The 20,350-nt window shown below is 45.7% G+C and overlaps 1 protein-coding gene across 5 annotated transcripts in view; it reads right to left on the bottom strand.

Moving 5' to 3' along the window:
• Nucleotides 1-12,124, bottom strand: part of CRTC1 (CREB regulated transcription coactivator 1) — a 50,063-nt gene extending 37,939 nt beyond the window's left edge. For 4 of the 5 annotated variants that reach the window (XM_074809111.1, XM_074809115.1, XM_074809114.1 and 1 more), the window contains exon 1: nt 11,966-12,116. In XM_074809111.1, coding sequence (XP_074665212.1) covers nt 11,966-12,091 — 126 coding nt within the window. In that variant the 5' untranslated portion in view covers nt 12,092-12,116. Of the gene's footprint in view, nt 1-11,965 lie in introns of all 5 variants that reach the window. The other variant, XM_074809116.1, reaches the window with a different exon arrangement.
• Between the last annotated feature and the right edge of the window lie 8,226 nt (nt 12,125-20,350).

Below are 20,350 nucleotides of genomic sequence, written 5' to 3' on the forward strand. Positions count from 1 at the left end.
AGCCAGATTTCTAAAGTAACTTATTTCCTGCAGTTTCAAGTACTGATCCAACAGCAGCAGAGGATCCAAACGCACAGCTGTTCCTCCCAGGAAGACTGGTAAAGGAAATGAAGTCTGAAGTTTAGAGGAAAGGTATAATCCGCAGTGATAGCAGCTGCTCTGTCTGGGTCACTTGGGATTTAAAATATTCCATCATCAGCTCTGTAACAAAATGTTTTGCAATGGTGGGGTTTTTTTTTTTAATTTTAGCATGTTTTTATTTTCATAAAAGTGAAGATTTTAACACTGGCTAGAAGCAGACAAGTGCGGACAAGCCGAGCAAAAGTTTCCCTTGTTGCCTCTGCCAATCATATTTGGCCTTCTAATGCTATTAGCATCCTCGCGAATAGATATTGCAGAGAAAAGTCCTACCAAGCCAAAACAGGAAGCCAAATGTCTACTACAAACTAAGTGAAAATTACCACGAAAAAATCCAGACATATGGTATGAACTGGATTTGAACCCATGCTTTTAGAACTGCTACATCACTGTTTACTCTTCCATCACCATAACTGTCATTTAAGTCACTTTCAAGTATTTGTTCCATTATCACATTGACATGCCAGGACACAAACAGCAAAACTCTGCAGGCCAGCCAAACACAGTCATTAAGAACAAAAACTCAAGAAAAGAAAAAAAAAATATTTTTGCTTCCTTTTTTTTTTTTTTTAGGGAAGGAATCTGTTGTAATATATTGGAATTTAGCAGCCACAAAAGAGCAACAGCGTTGTTTCTGCCACGCTGAAACACTTCACAACCAACCCTACTCGTGGCAGGCTGCAAACACAAGGCCAGCGCTGCACTTGATTTTTACCACTGGACAGCTATAGCATGCTACCAAATACTGTTCAAGGATTGAGGGGTTTCCCAATGCACTAAAATACCCAAATTTTCTCAAAGACTTCAGAAATCAACAACAAAACAGCAGGTGACATATTCAAGGACCAGAACCAAAGGGATCCTGTCACAGCCTGTGAGTGTCCCTGCTCACACGAACTCGGTACCGGGGTCTGCACGGAGGGAAAGGGAAGCAGAATCCTCCCTCTCTATCTCTTGAAATGAAACAGGAGCTCTCTCCAGATGCCATGAAAAAACAAACCGGGAATCAAAAGAAATGTTTTGCATCATTACAGTAATGAAAACTGCTAGTCAGAGGAAAGAGAACAGCAAGATAGCTAACTTAAGATTTTAAAAACCTGATTAAGCTTAAAGGTTACCTGACAGTAATAAAGGTTAATAATAATAAGGTAATAAAGTTCCAGTTGCTTACCAGTAAAACCGTGGGGTCTCAGAGGGCGTGCACCTAATGGAATACCTGCATGAGTCCCTTGCAGCTGCATAAAAGCCTCTACAAAACTAAGGCAGCCCTGAATGATTCTGTGCTTTGAAAAGGAGAAAGGAGATGACGGAGAAAGTTCTCATCTCCAGTATCTGTGACAATCCCAGTCACTTGAGGAAGGTATTCCTATCGGTTCATTTTGGGGACTATCTAAAACCATTTAATTTTTGCAGGTAGCATGTCCAGGAAGCAAAGAACTGCAAAAGCAAAGATCATTTTTTCTTCATTTCGAGGTGCAGCCGTTATCATAGGTTCTTCCTCATGGAAAAAACATCTTGGTCACCTGGCTGATTCACGTAGCAAAGAGCAGAGAAGAGGAGAAAAAGCAAACCCAAAAAGATTAGACACAGCCCTAGCCCACGCTGCTGAGGTGCAAAGTGTCATTACTATAAGCCAACTTAAAATAAACTTCTTCCAACTGGTAACTGTAATACTGCTTTGCTAAAAGCATTATAGTCCAGCCAAATAAATTTCATTCATAAGAGCTGAGATATATATATTGATCAGCAAAGCTTAAACAGGAATCATCTGAATCCCTGCCAACTAGCGATCACTGCACTTTTAGCACTCCAAGAGAGCCAATTATTACTCATGAGTTCATGATGTTTTCTTCACCTTCCTGTTCAAGAGATTATTTAAGACCTCAAATCGCTTAACTGGATTGTTTTGTCCTGTTATGAGTCATCTACAAATTCCAAGGCACCATTAGATTCTCCTTCAGGAGCTGCAACCAACTCCCCAGATTGCCTCAGCTATAAAATTGTGAGGAAACGGGGTTATAAAAATTACACACATAGTCAGACCTCTACCCCCAGATGTCTTCTAGAATTCATGTGAAAGTGAAAAGATCTCACCCCCTAACGTACACTTGCTATTTATAAAGCACCCCAAATCCGCATTACACTGCAAATCAAAAATCCTTTTTCTTGTGAACCCAAAAAGAACAAACCAGAGTGTTTAACTTTTGTCGAGAAAGAAGGAGAAGAGAGGGAAGAAAGAAGTAGCATTTAATGCTGCAATTTTTTTTATTTTTATTATTTATTTCTGGTTTACACCAGCAGAACTTTGAACAGTGGCACTTCTTCAGGCATTAGCTGCATTTAACTTTCTCCAAACAATGAACTGGTGTTTTGGGGTTTGAGGGCAAAGAATTGGTAAGAACACACCTTGCAGAATTTGAATAAATAAATAATAATAATAAAGTTTCATACACAGGCTGTCACTTTGTGTTTAAAAACACTTTGCTATTTCTGGTGAACAAAGGTTTACTGTTTAAAACTTACCAGTCACAACTGAGTAGCAAGTAAAAACAGGATACAGCACAACTAGAGACTTAAAATAGTGACTATTCTTCAGAGTTCTGCTCTATCACCGGGCAGAGCGCCAAGCTAAGCTACAATATGAACCAAACCTGATTTGCACTGTTTTTAAAAACAAACCAGATCCCGTGTCAGTTCTGCAAATGCCACCCTTCTTTTCTGAAAGGGTTTTGAAAAGAGAAAGGCATATACATATAATATGTAATACACCAGAGAGGATTCATACTTGAAGCTCATTGATTATTTGAGAGCAAAAAGAATTCTTTGCCCCTCTGATATATTTAAATCTAGCGCGATGCTCTCAAGATCTATTTTCATGATCATTTTTAGCTAACAATGTACTTTTAAAGAAAATATTCATTCTGAGCAGGCCAACGTATCTGCTTGCTGGTTGATGGACAACACTTCAGAGAACAGCAGAGAAGGAGTGTCCAGGCTAAAAAAGCATTCCTAAACCATCCCCATTCCTCCTATTGAAATGTCTCAGAAAAGATGAAATAAAAGCCGAGATGCCCTCATTAAGCAAGATAAAAATAGCTTTTATGTTCCATTTTTTATTTTTAGCTAAAGAATGAAAATTCAGTTATGTAACCCTACAAGTTTTGTAAACTAGGAGACAAGCAGGGCATGTTTGCACTCTTTGAGTGTATTAGCGACCGGGAGAGCCCCTAACTCTGCACTGATAGTGGCACAAGCACAGCTGGTTCAGTTAAAAATGTATCGGTACAGAATAAACGTGTGATTGAGCTGCTGCCGAGCCTCACGTTGGTTCACGCACAGAGAAAGCCATTTCACGATGCCCTTCAGTCCACGATACCAAGGTAACACTTCACCAGTCCCCGAAACCACCGCGGCCTTTGCAGCGTGTTCTTCCCTCCAACAATTCCTCCCGCTGCAGCTCAACCTCCTATTACAGCTCAAGAAACTGTTTGTAGCTCTTAAGATGAGGCATCAGACCATTCTCTACGTATTAAAAATATCTGCCATTAGAGTCAAAATTCTTCGATTGCAAAAGGCTCGTACAATGTAATCATTTCACTGCACAAGAGAAAAATCTAATTACCATGAGAAGGTCAATAAGACATTTGAATCTGAGTAGGCTGGTGGAAACTTGTGCAATATTTAAGATTATTTTTGCTCTTCCCTCACCAATAGAGAAATGCCACAGAGGTGGTGAGAGGGAACAGGGTCTCGTGTGATTAAAAGACTGCAACGAGGACAATCCTTGTCCACTGCGTGTACAGACAGAACAAGGAGGAACCCAGTAACACCACTCCAGTAATTGGTGGCTGCTGAACAGATGCCGTGAATACGATCTATGTAAGACTTTGCAAGGAAACAAAAAGACAAAAAGTCAGTATATTAAACAATCAGTCTTCCCTTTTGCCACTGAGGTTGTTTTTTCTCTCTTAATCCAGTTTACGGATCTCGAAACACTACTTAAAGACTCCAGAGCTACAAAAATCTTCTGCACAGCTTCACATTGCTACAAGATGCTGCTTCTACAGCAGGCCTAAAGAGGTCACAAATAACAGATACGCTTTGGAGTTGAGAACTAACACCATCTGCCTGAAAATACATACATTTTGAAAAATCAACTCAAATTCCCTCCCCTTTGAGACTTCAGCCGTCCAAGGAAAATAATACTAACATAAATAGTAATAGTTGGGTATCAAAATTAATTGAAAATTCATCTAACAGAACTGCAGTCTGCCATTAACACATCTTACTACTTCGCAGTGATAAGTACCCATAGCAAAAAACACAAGCGAGTAGCCCAGCAGGGATATCACAGAGGATATTTTCCCAGTCATCAAGAAAAGCAATAGACCACGCAGACAAGAAAGTAAAATATGCTTTGAGAAAATCTGCCTGTAAAATACAGACTTTTAGACACGGATCATGAAGCGCTGTAGAATTATTACTGAAGCCTAAAGCCAGAATGTATCATTTCATTCTCCTCTACTTCATTATTTAAGACTCATTTTTTGTGGGTGGTGGTGGTGTTTTATTGCGAAGGATTGTTCTGGTACAAGGGGAAGAATTTTCAGTTCCCAAGAAATAATTTGTAAACCAAGGCTATTATCAACACTCAGTTACAACTTTATAATTTATAAAGTACCAGTGAGATCATACGGAAACATCCCTGGCTGACAAATACCCGCTTTTGCAATGCTCATTTGGCTCGACAAGTACCAATAGAGATCTCGACAGAAATCTTATTCCTGGATATCACTTACACAGCACTAAACATGCTATGCAAATCATTTCAAACAAATCAAAGCAACATTTTAAATATTAACTCCTACACACTAAGATACACTGATCTTAGCTAATGAGTTAATGAAGACTCACAAGCTTGGCTACCACCTGAAGTTTACACCAAAGCCTTTGAGACTGCGTCTGGTTATCAAAATGCAAGTAGTTTAGACCAAGAAGAAAAAAAGGGAAGCAGCACCAAGGTCACAACCAGTCGCTGTCACAAAATGAACACTGCTGCAAGCTTATGTTCACAAAAAAAAAAAAAAATCTACCAGATTTTGACAGTTTGCTTCTTTTCACCCACTTACTCCAATCCTGTCAGCTACCATATACTCTTGACTACAAAGCAGCAGCTACTCCAGCACATCTACAAAAACACTGGGGTGAAATTCCAGCCATCACAACCAGAAATGTTACTTTAAAAAAAAGAAAAGCATATCTGCCTTTTTTTTAAAAAAAAGATACAGTGTTACATTTGCTGAAAAGTGCCCCAAAGTATACTTCAGCTTCAGCTCCTACTTGAGGTACAGAAGTATTGATGCCAGAGTGGAACGTACCATTAGAGACTGATCGATGCTGTCTGACAAAACCACTATAACGCCACTGAAGAAAATGCTCCTTTGCAATTAGAGATAGATAATAAAAACCAAAACCAAATATTTAGCCTTTAAGACATTTTGTTTAAATCCCTATTGATCATTTTTGAGATGACATCTACTTTTTGCCAAATTAGTATTTTATTACCCCTACAATGAAAGTGTCTAGAAATGCTCAATAATTTCTAACGGAACAACTTACATGTCTAGTCAGAGCAGGAAACTGCCTGGGCTAAAGCTCACCTCAAAAAAACCCCAAGCCCATTGGTTTGATTTAATACAGTCAACCCCCGGTGCAACCCACCGCACGGCCGTACCGGAGCTCACGTTAACACGGCGCTGGGCAGCCACAGGAGTAAAAGCTTAAACATGCACGATGCTGCTGCCTCAGCAAAGAATCAGGGTCTTGATCTTGATAATAATGCTTCATAACTAAAGTCAATGACATGAATAAATTGATTATAAACCTGAAAACAAAGAGTTAGTGCTAGAAGTAGCCGTTTGATGAACGGCAGATTAAAATAAACGTTGCTTCCAAATCAGCACAGGTAATCCAAGACGGTTAGAAAAATTAAAATGTAGTTTATATGGTTTAAAAAAAAAATAACCAAATAAAGTCATCTGATTGAGAAACCTGACTACAGTTAAAAATGGTTTTCAACAGGGCATCCTCACACAATCACATTATGGGCTTTCCAGGGCTTAGGGGTTTCACCTCTCCTTTTTTTTTTTTTCCACTGTGTAAAGAACAGCTCTTTTCTGTTTCATCTATCAGGTACTGAAGAAAGTTTTTGCCTAGGCCACACTGCTACTAAAATCACTTTTCAGTACAACATATTCTTGAAAACTGCTTTAAGAAACGACTCCTGTTGTATCGTTTTGTGGTTTAATGCTTTACTTACGCAGAGAACACTCATCCACCTCTGCCCTTCTACTGATGCCAGCACGTAATTCAGATTAACACAGCATCAACTCCTCCTGTTGACTGATGGTTTTGCCTTCTCTAGCTTCTACAGGAGGTTTGTAGCTCCTATATTCGCAACTATAACTCAGAGTCATCAAAACCACATACTTCAGTTTGTAAAAACAAGACCAAGAAAATCAGTATCTAGACCTAAAACTTTTCAGGATCTTAACTACAGGCAAAGATCACCTCTGCAAGAACGGCTTTGCAGCTCAGTAATTCTCTTCAAGGGAAAACCCCAATTCACCCTCAAAGAGTTGGAAAAACTGACTGTACATAACCTTAAGAACGTATTCTCTTACTAAATGAGTAGCTTCTATAAATGCAAATTACCACAAATGCTCTTCACTGCTGAAGCTAAAGAAAACTGAAACGCAGCACGCTGAGCCGAGTTCCACATGTTCATCCTGTGAATTACAATTAATACATTGAAATACAGCGGTTGTACAACCCTAGTTTCACGTGCCTACAGATCCTTCATAGCTTTGCTCCATCATTAAAACAGAAAGACTTGGCCACTGCACAGAAAAAGACTTTGTCTGAGAGCTGAAGCAAGCAGCTGTAACGCATGGTAATGATGGAATAATAATAAAAAAAGTCTTTTTTTTTTCTTTTTTAAACACAACAAAAACCTGACTGGGTCTACCAGGAGAAACATTACACTGCTAACTGAAGTATGCGAGCTCTCCAGCATGGCATATCAGAAGCCGACTCGTGTGTTTACCTTGGACAGCTCAGACGCCTTAGGGAAAGCCGAGTGTTGCACAAGAAGAGATTCTTTGTGCCCCTGTGGTAGCTCACCTCGGCATTTTCACTCTCTGATTTACAGTAATTCTCTCAAAGAATTAACGAGACTGCACCGTTAGTTCAGCACGCTCAGTGCGGTTACCGGCCCAGCCCGTGTTTGTCAAAAGAAGGAGGATGCCCACAGCCAGCAGAGATGTGGGGAGCGAATCTGGCAGTGAGGAAACCAACTGACTTGGGTCTGTGTCCTGCTTCATCGGAGGAATTAGAGGAAGATCACAGGTGAAGCCCAAGCAACCTATTTCTTGGTCTGGAAATGCACAAATTCAGGGTCCAAACCCTCTATCTGGGGAAGTAACAAAGAAGAAAAACACCATCTAGAGCTTGACAAATTAACATTTCTGTTCTGAGAGAAACTCACGATACTATTAACTTGAACAAAACTACTGCCAGCTGAAAGTATTCATCTCCGTGCTTGGAGGGCTCAGCCCTGATTTTGATGTATTTCTTTAATATCTTTCAGGCATTCAAAAATACTATTATGTAGTCAGGAATTTCTTTTTTATCAAATTATTTAATAAAAACATGCTGAATACATTAGGAAACATTGCAGCACTGTATCATCATCATTAGTGTTTCTCATTTTTAAAGCCACAGATTAGCATTCCTGATTTAACTAAGCTTTTAAATACTGTTTTGCATACTATCAACATCGAATGATGATCTGTGAATGTACAAAGAGCCATTTTGAACAAGTAAATGAGTGACTATCTCATACACAAGTACAAATTTTGCTACAGGGAGGTGTGTGCCTCTGTATGTGTCGTACACACAAATACAAACTATGGGGTTTTTGCTTGATTTTTATTTAATTTCACTTCAGCCAAATGGCCATCTATGGATAGCTATGCCATTGCAATGTATTCCACTTGAAAAAATTAAACTAAAACGGGATCTTCATATTAAAAATATTCAGGTTTAAAATATAAACACCGACTTTTTACTTCACATAGTTTTCAAGAACTCGAAAAAGCAACGCAGGCACGCACACCTTTTGGTAACACCTGAAAATACACAAACAAACCCTGTCAGCCACCATCATACGGATTGACAAAGCATTGAATTATGTACTTGGGAACACAGAAAATAAGTTTTGTGTCACTGAGGAATACAGGTTATTACTAAAGATCCTCTTTTCGAGAAGAGCTGTCAGTAGTAGCTCACTGAGACACCTTCCACAAGTTGCCTGCACGGGGGGGGCTTTGTGTGCAGGAAAAGACTGTATAAGCGGTGCTGCAATTCTGCAGAATATTTCCAAACATCACCATTAATCTGGTTTTTCTTCCCTGTTTTCACTCCAGTACCATCAACATCAGCACAGCTCTCCAGGCAGGTGGGGCTGGGAGACAGCACTGGCGGGCAGGTTTTTGGAGTTAGGGGGTTTGGGGGGGGGTGTCTTTTATTTTTTTAAGGAAAAACTACAAGGTCCATAAGAGGGAGCTCAAACACAGCTCCGGCTGAAATCCCTCAAAACTAAGTGACTTTAACAACGTATATTAAAAAAAAAAAATCCTGAAAACCTGAGAACATCTCCAACTGAACAAGAACCACCTTTAAAATGCAGGTCACAAGCTATGCCCAAATTGTCTTTAAAAAATCTTACATTCTCTAGTATTTGAAGAGTTCAGCACTATCTGTGTTATCCTGCATGTTAATGTTGTGTTAATTACAATTTTAAAGGGCAGCGACAGCCTTGTATGAGTAAATTCATGCAACGCAGCAAGCACCACCGGGCTGCGTTACAACAGAAATTGAGAGTAGGCCCTGGTAAACAACCCGTCCTTAAAACCCAGAAATCAGCGCAGTTCTGAAATTCCCCGCTTCACATAAAAAAGGAAAGGAGCAGAACCACAAGCAAAATACAGGAGTCAATGTCACCCAGAAAAAAAAACCCTCCCCCTCTTCTCACCCACTTTGTTACTATGGGACTCGCAGAAATCTCTGGATTATAAACACCAAGGTCCCACTCACAAGACAATTAAGCAGCTCCAGTGCTTCTATCGGCCGCCCACCTCCATGGCTCTCCGCAAGGTCTCTGTCTCCCAGAAAAGCCAAAATGCATTCTTGAATTTGCCAGCTGAAAGACAGGACTTTGTTGCTCCTGAGAACAGCAGAACACTTTTGAAACCAAAGCGATTTATTTTGCAAAGGATTTCCTTTTTTTCCAACTGAATGGTCAGGGCCATAGAGAAAGGAGTTAATATCATGCTCTGTTTTGTCCTGGGCAAGAAAGACGTATCATAACTTAAAAATCTCCGATGGATCGAACGGTATAAATAGGTGGAAGATTACCAAGTCAGAAACAGCATGTGTATGCACAAGAAATGGTGGAGCAGTAGTTCTCTGCCTCTGCTACGACCAGTAACTAACAAGAAAAGAGACAAGATGGTAAACATTGCAAAAAGACAATTACTAATAATGAAAAGGCAACAGAAATTTTGGGCTGCTTCCACAAACTGAGTAACGCATTTTCAAACTGACAGCAAAGTGTTGGTTGCCAAATGAAAATGAGAGCAAACAGCAAAGTTGTGCTTAACCCCTTTTGCTTTATACTGCATTTTAAACACAGATGAAATCATGGAATTTAGAAGAAAAAGTCTACAAAGGAGACATTTTACTCAGCTATTTGGTCAGTGTTTCCATCACTTCAGTACCCAGAATCCTCAGACAACTTATTAATCTTGGGTCCTTTTCTCAATACCAGGTTCTTGAAAATAAGATGGGTTTCCATCTGCAAAACCTGGGTTAGGAACAGGCAGATTCAGGAGAAAACGAATTAGGATTCTGACTTATCTCGCGCAAGGTGAATGCTAAACATAAGAGCTAATTGAAGGACAACCTGTAATTGCAGACTTGAGGAACTCTCTCTCTCAATACCCAGCTCTGGAGTGGCAGCCAAGGACTGACCACCAAAAGGCAAAATCCCGGGGTACTGAGCTACACGACAGAGGTGCAAGAAACAAGGCGACTCCAGCGACCGCAAACATCTCTGAATTGTCCTCTCAACTGACAGTAACTCTAACAGCATCCTCTATGAAACATCAACAAAGAGTTCAGCATGAGCAAAGCTTCGGCCTCGCACCTTCCCAAGCGGGAGGCGACAGAAGCAGGATGTCTCTCTTTCACATCTGACCAGCACCAATTCAAAACAAATATTTACCCTATCCTGACACAGAGGAACAAAAGGAAACATTTTACTGCAAATCCAACGGTACGTTTTCTTGTTCCCACTCTACAAAGGTTCAGCCACAAACAAGACCGTAAATTTTCTTCAAACAGTTAAAAGAAAAACAAAAGTGTTGACACAAGCAGGTGAGACAAGAACCATACGAAAGAGCTCTGACATCCCTGTATCTAAACCAGAAAAGGCATCTGATGTTCAGAAAGCGCATTTGTTCTGCCGGTAATTTCTGCAGATGGGCTTTGCAGAGACATCAGAAGCCAGAGAGGATTTGGGAGTGCAGCAATTTGCACCTACGACAACCGGAGTGTAACAGGAACAACATGAGTGACACCAAGTCCGGCAGCTCCCGTGGGGTCTCTGCGCACCCGTGGGGGCCCCGTGCCCCCACACCCCCGCAGCGGGAAACCTGAAGGAGCAGCGGATGCTCCGCAGGGCCCTGAGGCAGGTGGGTGCAAGGCTGGGACCCCCCCGCCCCAACCTGGGCCTGTCCTGCGCTGAGGAACCGGGACCCCTCCTCAGACCCAGGACCTGTCTCAGGGTGAGGAACTGGGAACCCCCTTAGCCCTTGGGGAAGGAACCGGGACCCCCCCCCCATCAGATCTGGGCCTGGCCCGGGTGAGGAACCGGGACCACCCCTCAGTCCCGAGTGAAGGAACCGGGACGTCCCCTCAGACGTGGGCCTGCCCCGGGGTGAGGAACCGAGACCCCCCCTCAGATCTGAGCCTGCCCCGCGGTGAGGAACCGAGACCCCCCCCTCAGATCTGAGCCTGTCCAGGGGGAGGCATCGGGCCCCCCCCTCAGACCTGGGCCCTGTCCCAGAGCGAGGGACCGGGATCCCCTCAGACCCGAGCCCCCCCTCAGACCTGGGCCTGTCCCGGGTGAGGGACCGGGCCCCTCCTCAGGCCCGTCCAAGGGGAGTGGAGGTCCCCCCCGACCCAGCCCAGCCCAGAGGAGTCCCCCCCCGCCCCGCAGTCGGGCCCGCTCTGGCGCAGACGTGAGGCGGCTGCCCCGACCCTGCCCCGGGGGCTCCCCTCGCCGCCAGGCCCTGCCCCGAGAGCCCCGCACAGCGCACCTGCCCCCGCCGCCCGGAGCTGTCCCGCCTGGCGGCAGGTGCCACTCTCCGGAGGATGCACCGGCCGGGCCCGGTGCCGGGGAAACGGGGACGGGGGGGGACGGGGGGGGGGGTAACCGGAGGGGGGGGGGGGGGGGGGGGGGGGGGGCGCGCGGCCCCCCGCCCGCGGGCCCCGCCCGCCCCCGCCAGGGGGCGCTGCCCGCCGCCCCGCCCGCCGCGCGCCGCCGCTGCCCCCGGGCTGAGGGGGGCACCGCGGGGGGCGCCGCCCCTCCCCCCCCACTGCCCCCCCCCTTCCCGCCTCCACCGGGGGCGTGCGCGCCGGGCGGCGGCGGGGGCGCGCGCGCGCAGGCGGGCAGGCGGGCGGGCGGTGGATAGCGCCGGCTCACCCGGTGGGCGCGGGTCAGGCTCAGGTCCTTCATGACCTCCTCGAAGGCCGCCGTCTCCTCCGCCTGCTTCTGGTTGTGCAGCGCGATCTTCTCGCTGAATTTCCGCGGGTTGTTCGAGGCCGCCATCTTCCCCCGTCCGCATCCCCCTCCCCGCGCCGGAGGGGGCGAGGCGCATGCGCCGGGCGGGCCGGCCGGGCGGGCGGGGGGCTGCAACGCGCCTGCGCGGCGGCGGCGCGGGGCGGGAGGGGGCGGTGAGGGGGCGGAGGGGCGCATGCGCGGGGCCGCCGGCGGCGCGCGCGGGAGGAGGCGGCCGGCGCCGCGCCTGCGCAGTGCAGGGGCTTCCCCCGGCGACGTGCGTGGGGAGGGGGCGCGCGGCGCGCACGCGCGGGGCCGGCCGGGCGCGCTGAGGCGGCGGCGGCGGCGGGGCCGGTGTCTCTCCGCTCCTACCGCCGCCCCCTCCCCGTTCCCGTCGCTTTCGTTGTGTTTTCCCGGGGGGCGGCTCGCTTGGGGCCGCAGCAGCCTCCTCCGGAGCTCGCTGGCGTCCCCGCCAGGCCCCGCGCGTCGCGGCTGAGGGCTCTTCCCGCCCAAACTTGTCGCGGTCCTTCGTGTCGTCTCCCGTGTCCTCCGCAGCACCGCGAGCCGGCCTGGCCACGGAGCCTGGCGGGAGTGGGGGATGCCAGCTGGAAAAAGGGGGGTCTGCCTTCGTGTGTCCCCACTGCGCACTCAAACAGCAAACTCCTTACCCTGAAGTGGGACGTAAACCCCAAATCTCTAAAAATTACATTTTTTTCTGGAGTTACTGAGAGGTTAGTGCGCTTATCTCAGAGGGGGTTTTCCCCCTTCAGAAGATGGAGTCGGGAGAATTTCCTGCACGACCCGGTTGTCCCAGCACCTCCCACAGTTCAGGCTGGGCCCTGTTCAGTCGTGAGGTGAAAAAGTTACCCAGCTCCTCTTCATCCACCTGCTCGTGCTGGGATGGAGCCGCCTGTGCAGCAGGGAAAGAAAGGGAGAGGAAAACAAGCTTCCAATTAATTAGCGAGTCTTTTAAGATCAGCAACGGCGATTGCTGCCTCTTCCTGCGAGATAAATGAAGCTACAAGACAGGCGATACCTGTAGAGCAGAGATCTAGTACCAAGGTACCAAGTAAAGGTGTTATTTGTGGGAAGGGTTTAGCGATTGGGGAAAGTCTCCCCTTTTCCTGGACCGTTTAGGTGTGTTGTACAGCGAAGCAGAAGGTGCTACTGCAGCTCTGTTCTAAACTACGCAGAACAAAACGGCACAGTCCTCCCACGCAAGCACGTCTTCGCTGCCAAACTCCTGCGAGCGCCTCCAGCTCCACCCTTCTCCCTCTCCTGGGGCGTCCTGAAGACACAGACTTCTTCCCGGTGAACCCCAATTCTACGTCAACACCACCAGAGGCTTGTTCCCCCTTGCCGAGGAGTCAGGACCTTGGCCGACGCAGGCGGTGATGTGTGTGGGACGCAGCGGATCTGTCACGGGGACGGGATGACAGGAGGAGATGACCCTGCTGGGATGTGAGCGGGCAGTTCGAGGGAGTCCAGCCGTTTCGAAACACAAGCTTAGGCTGCTAAGCCATTGATTCCAGCTGTGTTAACATCAGACGGGTGCAAAGCACTGTGATATGCAGGACACACGCATTAGGCAGTAATAAATCCTGACAGTACTGATTCCCAACACCCACACGTTGCCCTTTACGCTTTATTTTTTACAAAGCGACAGAGATAAAGTGGACATTCTGCTTTTTTTGGTGCGTCGCTCTGCCCCTGAACAGTGCTTACTCCAGTAACCAAATCCTGTCACGGCTGAACTATCAGATCAAAGAAATTAGACTCCGCTCTCACTTCCACTACTGATCACCTTTGTGGCCTTGGGTCAGTCAGTTTACCAGTCATTTACAAGCATTTCCTGCCCACGTAAAAATCAAGAGATTATAATTATCCACCGCTGCAAGGCTGTTAAAGATGGATGGATGAAACTCAGTTCAGCAACTGTCAGGATTAGTATTAGCCACAAAGTCACGTCCTACCCTAAATTCTAGTTGCCAGCTTGCACTTAAGAGTTTATAAAATGGTATGAGATACCATCGCAGAAAACAGAGCTGGGACTCAGAAGATCATCCAGGCCCTGGCAGGCTCAGCCTTCCTCTGTCATTCCTGGCAGATGTTAGGCTAACCACTTCTTGCATTTTTCACCAGGAATAAACAACCGGCACGCATATTCAGTTAAATACCCTCTAGCTGTGTACATGAACAGCGTATGACCTGCAAAATTGGCCTGTCATGCTAAAAGCATATAAATCACAAAGATTGAACGCTAAGATACCTATTATCCACATCGGTTTTGCTTGAGAAGCGAAACGATGATAAATAATTTGTTGAGTTATCCTGGATTTAATACCATAGGTGGTATTATCAAACATCTAGTGACCCAGCTGCCACTCTGCCTCTTCTCTAGCACCAAAAGATTAAGTGCCTAAGATGAAACTTGATAAATTTTCCCCTCTTGGATCTCCTGAGATTGAAGAGAGTGAAATCTCCCCTCCGACGGCTGCTCCTGCTCGTGGTTCGCAGGGAAGGAATGCAGATGGCCAGGGAGGCAGAGGGGGGGGGCTACAACTTCCTCCCTTAAGAAGGCTCCCTTTTCTTATTGTTTTGCCTGTGCAGCTTTATCAGATTGAATTCCAGTGTGCAACCTGGACCCCGCTTCTGTTCTTAAATTCTCCGGTTTTAAAACAGTTTGCGTAACGAACCTCTCTTCAATACAACATTTGTGTTTGCCGAGTTGCTTCTGGAATTTCTCACCCACTCACAGCTCCACGTTTTGGGGTGTGGGTGGATCTGAATGGCTGCTAAGTGCATGACCTAGCAGACAATGTAAATCTTGACTGCATTAAGGCATTGGCAAGGAGACCTTTTAGACGGGTGCCAGGTTTCCTTCTTCCTCCACCGAAGGAGATATACCATGCATTTGACAAAATGATGAGCTCATACCATAAGTATTATTTATGTCTCCTGCCGTCTTCACCTTGAGCACATATGGGGCCATGTGAGAACAACTTGATCTCACTAGAAAGCTGCGATGGGCTCCCCTGAGACAGCAGCTCTGTCTCCCCCAGCCTTCCAGACGTGTTATGAAAAAGTTTCTTGTAACTGAGAATCAGAGCTTCGCTCTGAAGCAAACAAAGAGTCATCGGAGGACCGGGCTGTTGTGTTCACATCTGCTTTTGCTGCAAACAGCTCCTTACTGAGCAACCTGCAGCTTCTCAGAGCAGACACAGCCGAGAGCAAGCGGGTTGCAGGGAGGAGGTTGTGTTTACTTATCACTTGTTTGTTATCCTCCAGGTCCTTTGGAATTGCTCTGGCAGACGAGATCCAGCTACTTCCGTATTCTCCCTTGGAGGCTTCAGAGGAAGGTGTGAGGTTGAACAACTTACACAACAACAGACAGCATGAGATTGTGCCTTGATCGACAAACAAGCTGACTTTTTTTTTTGCCTACAGACACAAAGATTTTGATCTCTCACACTTCCTACTTCATGTTCCTGTTGACGTTCCCATTATCCTCAGAGAAGAATATCCTGTGAAGTCCACAGAGTCCCTAGTTCCAATGTCATTTTGAACTGAGCTCCAAATTGTGCTTTCAGCAGCAAAACATTCTCGTTTCGCTTGGAATTTGTGACCACTTCTTTAATTTAAGATATCCTTGTTTCCAGAGGGCAGATGAAAGCACCTGAATTACCCTCTCTACACCACTCATCAAATCTGATGAGCAGCCCAAGCCAACTAACTCACAGTGGCACAGAAAGCTGCGTTCTGCTCTCCATACCAATATTCCCTGGTCATCCTTCCCGTTTAGTTTCTTTATTGTTCCCTGTAAATTCTAAAACTACAGAAAGCAAGCAAACACTGACTGCTAAAAGATATTATTCTCATTTCTACAAGTCATATCTTCTGGTGCTCTGAAATACTTTGGCAACCACACAGAGGATTCTGTTACGGTTATTTTTCCCAGAATCAAGGCTTGGCTTCGTGCCACCCTGAAGCAAGAAGTATTCCCATGATGCTGAGGTGATGTGGTGAGCCGGTGAAGCAGCAGCCACTTCATGTCTTTCCAAAGATAACACTCAGACGGTCGGCAGAGTATCTTACCCAGGTACATTCACAGTCAGCACTAAAAAGGGAGGCACCGGTAAGAATCGTGCACTTTACTGAAACAAACAGGAAACCGGGAAATACTTTTTTACCACCAAGAGATTACACCATTGCAAATCAAATTGTAGATCAGACAGAGAAGCATGTCGGAGAGCAAGATGTTTCCTTCCATAGCCTTCTGTCAAATCCAAGTTCAGAGAATTTGGTGATATTCTATATATAAAGTAGCAGAAAATATTTTCTTTTTAAATTTCATGGTTCAGCTTCAGACACGTGTGCTAAAAGGGTCACAAGTAACAGATTTGAAATCCAAAGTTTTTTGCAGACGTTTCCGGAGCACTCGTGTATAATAAAACAGCTATAGGGTAGGCAACAATCCCTGGTGTGAATCCGCTCGGGGATCAGGCCTTGTCCTGCTCTCTCCTACTATACTCCAGCAGAAATAAATACGATACTACGAACCGTTAGCTTCAACTGGGGCTAGCAGGCTCCACGGAGTCAACTACCTGCGTACTCCTCTGGTTCCCATCCCAGTGCAAAACCAACCTCTGCTCATTCCATGCCTTAGGACAGACGTTCACCTACAAGTTAAAGGCTCGATTTTCATACTGAAGGTATTAAAAATAAATAAATCTCAGGGTGAAGAAAAACTCAGTGTGTTTTCTTGCAGGTACGGGTAATTTTTGCATGAAAACCTGATGAACAGTTCGACAAACATGCCAGCCAAATTCAGGCAGCTCCTGAATTTCAATCATTTCACTCTCAGTGAAGTTGGAGCGTTACAGAAATTCGATTTCTCAGCAGGAGACTAAGCAACCACCACAGTAGTCCCGTTTTTGTGACTTCTGAGACTGAGCTGTTCTCTTTGCCCTACGCCCACCGATTTCATTTGCACACCAAGTGAACAAGGTGTGCAAACGCAGCACAGGGGAGGTCTCTACGAGGACGGCTTTGCTGGGACGGGAACAGCAGCGTGCCCTAGCTGCAATTCATTTCTTCTACAGCGCAGCCATGCTTGCAAAACTCTTTTGTAGCCACAAAGGAAAAGCGTCTCCTTTCTCCCTCCCTCTTCCTGCTACCGAAGCAAAACAAGCTGCATTGATAAACCTGCCAAATTTGACAAGGGAGAAATCCATGTTATTTTTCAGGGACACTGGCAGGTTCCTCTTGCAAAGCCTGTAGCGTGGATCTGGTTGCTGGCTGTAGCTGCAATTCAGCAGAGCACGTCAGTACACGGCAACTTCATTAAACCCTATTTCAGCAAAATACCTCCACTTAGGTTTAACAGCAAACACTGGACTGGAATACCACCTTAAGTGCCTCACAGAATGCCCTGCACTACTTGTGAGTCTCCGGGCTTTGCAGGTGAAGGATCCCTTTCTCCAGAGAAGTGCATTTCGAAGAAGTTCCTTTCGGGCCTCTTGGATAGCAGCAGCGAGTCACTCAAATTCTAATTGCTGTCCTGAAAAAGCCTCAGAAGGAATGTAACAACTTGTTTTTCACTCTGAAAATGGGAGGTTCTCCACTGCAAGCCTGGAGCTGAAAACCTGCCCAACATCTGGCCTGGGATCAAGGTTTGCTTTGATGGTCGTACACGGGTGGACACATTTTGAGGTTAATACCGCCAACAAAAGCAGGAAGGATGGGGTCCCTCTTCCTTCCTCCTCTCACCCCCAGCATAACTGCGGCAGCTGCGGTCCAGCAGAACGCACCAGGCTCTCAGAAAGACTCCGATGCCCCCAGGAAAAGCCTCGAGCACGGTGCAGCCCCATGGAAGGCTGCGTGGGATGGCTGCCCCAGCCTGCACAACGCACGGGCAACCGCAAGTGTGCTTGCAGGTGGAGAGCATCTCTGCTCATCCAGGGACTAAACCTGACCCCTTCCAGGGTATGTGCTCTGATTTGCTTCCTAAGAATTAACAAGTACATGCTTTTGGCTTAAGGAAGCTTTCATCACGTGAGAACCCCGAAGCATGCAAAATGAAGGTCCAGACATGCAAACTGCACTGCAAGGCAGATTTCTCTCTTCCAAATCTCAGTGAAATTCATACATTCCTTCTAAATCCAGTTGTAAACCACTATCCTTAAGGCACTAATACTGAATGCAAGTATTGATACCGCCAAAGAGTAAATCTACATCTGTAAGGAGGATCGAATGTGTAAACAAGACCCCAGGTCATGGTGAGGAGGGGAAAAAAAAAAAAAAAAAAGGATGCATTTAAAGCTAATAATTGCAAACTTTGTATGGAGACACAGATTAGCAGCCCGATTACAAACATCAGATAACCATATGTAAAATGCTTTTTAGTACATTTTTCAAAGCACTGTGACCGGAAGATACACATCAAAACTATTAAGCTCAGCTAAAAGGATAAATTCTGCTCTAGGTACTCCAGTGTTAATGTAGTGCAACCCCAGTGACTTCAAAGGAATCGCTCCAGATAGAAAGCAGTGTAGCCAGAAGCAGACTGGCTGGTAGCCTGCATAAACAAGCAAAAGAGATTTTCATTTTTTAAGAAGCCATATAAACTAGTTCTAGCTAATTACGTGACAGGGGCCTGGGTGTGAAATAGCAACTGCAAAGCCTCAGGGACTGAGCCAAGAACCTTTTGATTTGCTCTCCACAGCTTATAAAACCTTCTGGTAACTTTTGCTCTAACAGCTTTTCTACTTTCCATTGCAAACTGCACACACTACTCCAGTGCTGCCCTCCTGCAGGCCCCCACCATCGCTCCCTACTAAACCTTTACCCTTTGTCTTACAATCTGAGGCTAATTTCAGGTTGCGCAGCTAAACCGGCAGCTGTTTCCAAGCAGAAAGCACATTTCGTGTTCATTTTATGAAATGTTCCATGTTGAAATCGTACCTGCCCCACAAATAAATTGTAGAACTTCTCTGTGAAACTCCCTAAAGTTGAAACAGTAAGCTGAAAAGTGCCAAACTTGTGTTACTGAAACTCAGTTATTAGTTTGGAATGAGAAACAAAAGTTCTGGAGTCTGGGGGATGATGCTGTGCCTACTCACCATTAAAATGCAAAGTAGAATCTAAGCTGCCTCTGTAGAAAATAACTTGAAGGGAGAGATGTCTGTGTGATATATATCTGCTCCCAGGTGAAATTCAAGATAGCTGAGTCCTCTTAGGAAGGCAACACTAGCCGGCTCTGCTCCCTCACTCGCCTGACATGCCAACACACCCAGGCTAGACTGTAAATTTATTCAGCCACATTAACTTTTCCTGGTCCTTAAGTCACAAGTGATGAAATCTCATTCATTTATGCAAGCAACTGGAAGATTTATTGTAAATAAAGTTCTGCACATTACACAACTGGCTAAAAATCATAATTAGAGTTGCACTGGGAAACATGTTTTATTTATTCTGACAGTAGTCTGGCTTCAATAATCCTAACATGATAAATGTCCCTAAAGTTTGCAGAGTTTCAGCAACTAAAGACCTTATCACAGACATGGAAGTGGAAACGTCTGACTGGGTTTGATGTGGCTTACACGAGGTCCCAAGCAGTTCTGTTGCACAGCATCGTTTTAAATCAGCACCAGGGTACTAAGAGCTAGTGGGAGTGCCTTCGTTCATTGTAAATCAAGGAAATGAAATTGGCTGCTGCTATTTAAACTTCCAAGACCTCGGTACCAAAGCTGGGACCCGTCTGCGCGAATTAGCGAGGTTCTAGGATAGGGAGAAATGACAGTCGGATTGCCGAGCCGACAGACCCTCTGGAAAAGGGTCAATGACACCATTAATAGGATGCAGACATTCCCGATCTCCAGCTATTCTGCGCCCTGCCAAGAGGTCTAGTGCTCGCTTTCTTTATAGTTTTAAGTACAATTTCAGGCCCATAAAACATCAGAGAAGACAGAAGCTATTATCCTGGCCATGACAGGAGTCCCTAATGGGACATGCATACTCCGCAAATACCTAGAACTAACGATGCTGGGCTTTTACTGTTCCCCATCTGTTCAAGGGTATTTTAAAATGTACCAAATCAGGTTTACCCCTGTAACGTTTATTGCTGCTCTGAGACTAATAAATGACTCCGAGCGCAATCAAACATTTATCTGGCTTTGCTCATTCTTGAAGAAGAGAGGAGCCCAGTCCACTTGCCTCTCACGCAGGGCATCCTGCAAAGCGCTTTTCCAACCCCGCCACGGAGCACGATCGCTTCGATATTTATGTGAAGACCCTCCTCTAGCAGCCAAG

Source organism: Strix aluco, chromosome 29 (genome assembly GCF_031877795.1).
Source record: "Strix aluco isolate bStrAlu1 chromosome 29, bStrAlu1.hap1, whole genome shotgun sequence".
Taxonomy (NCBI): Eukaryota; Metazoa; Chordata; class Aves; order Strigiformes; family Strigidae; genus Strix; species Strix aluco.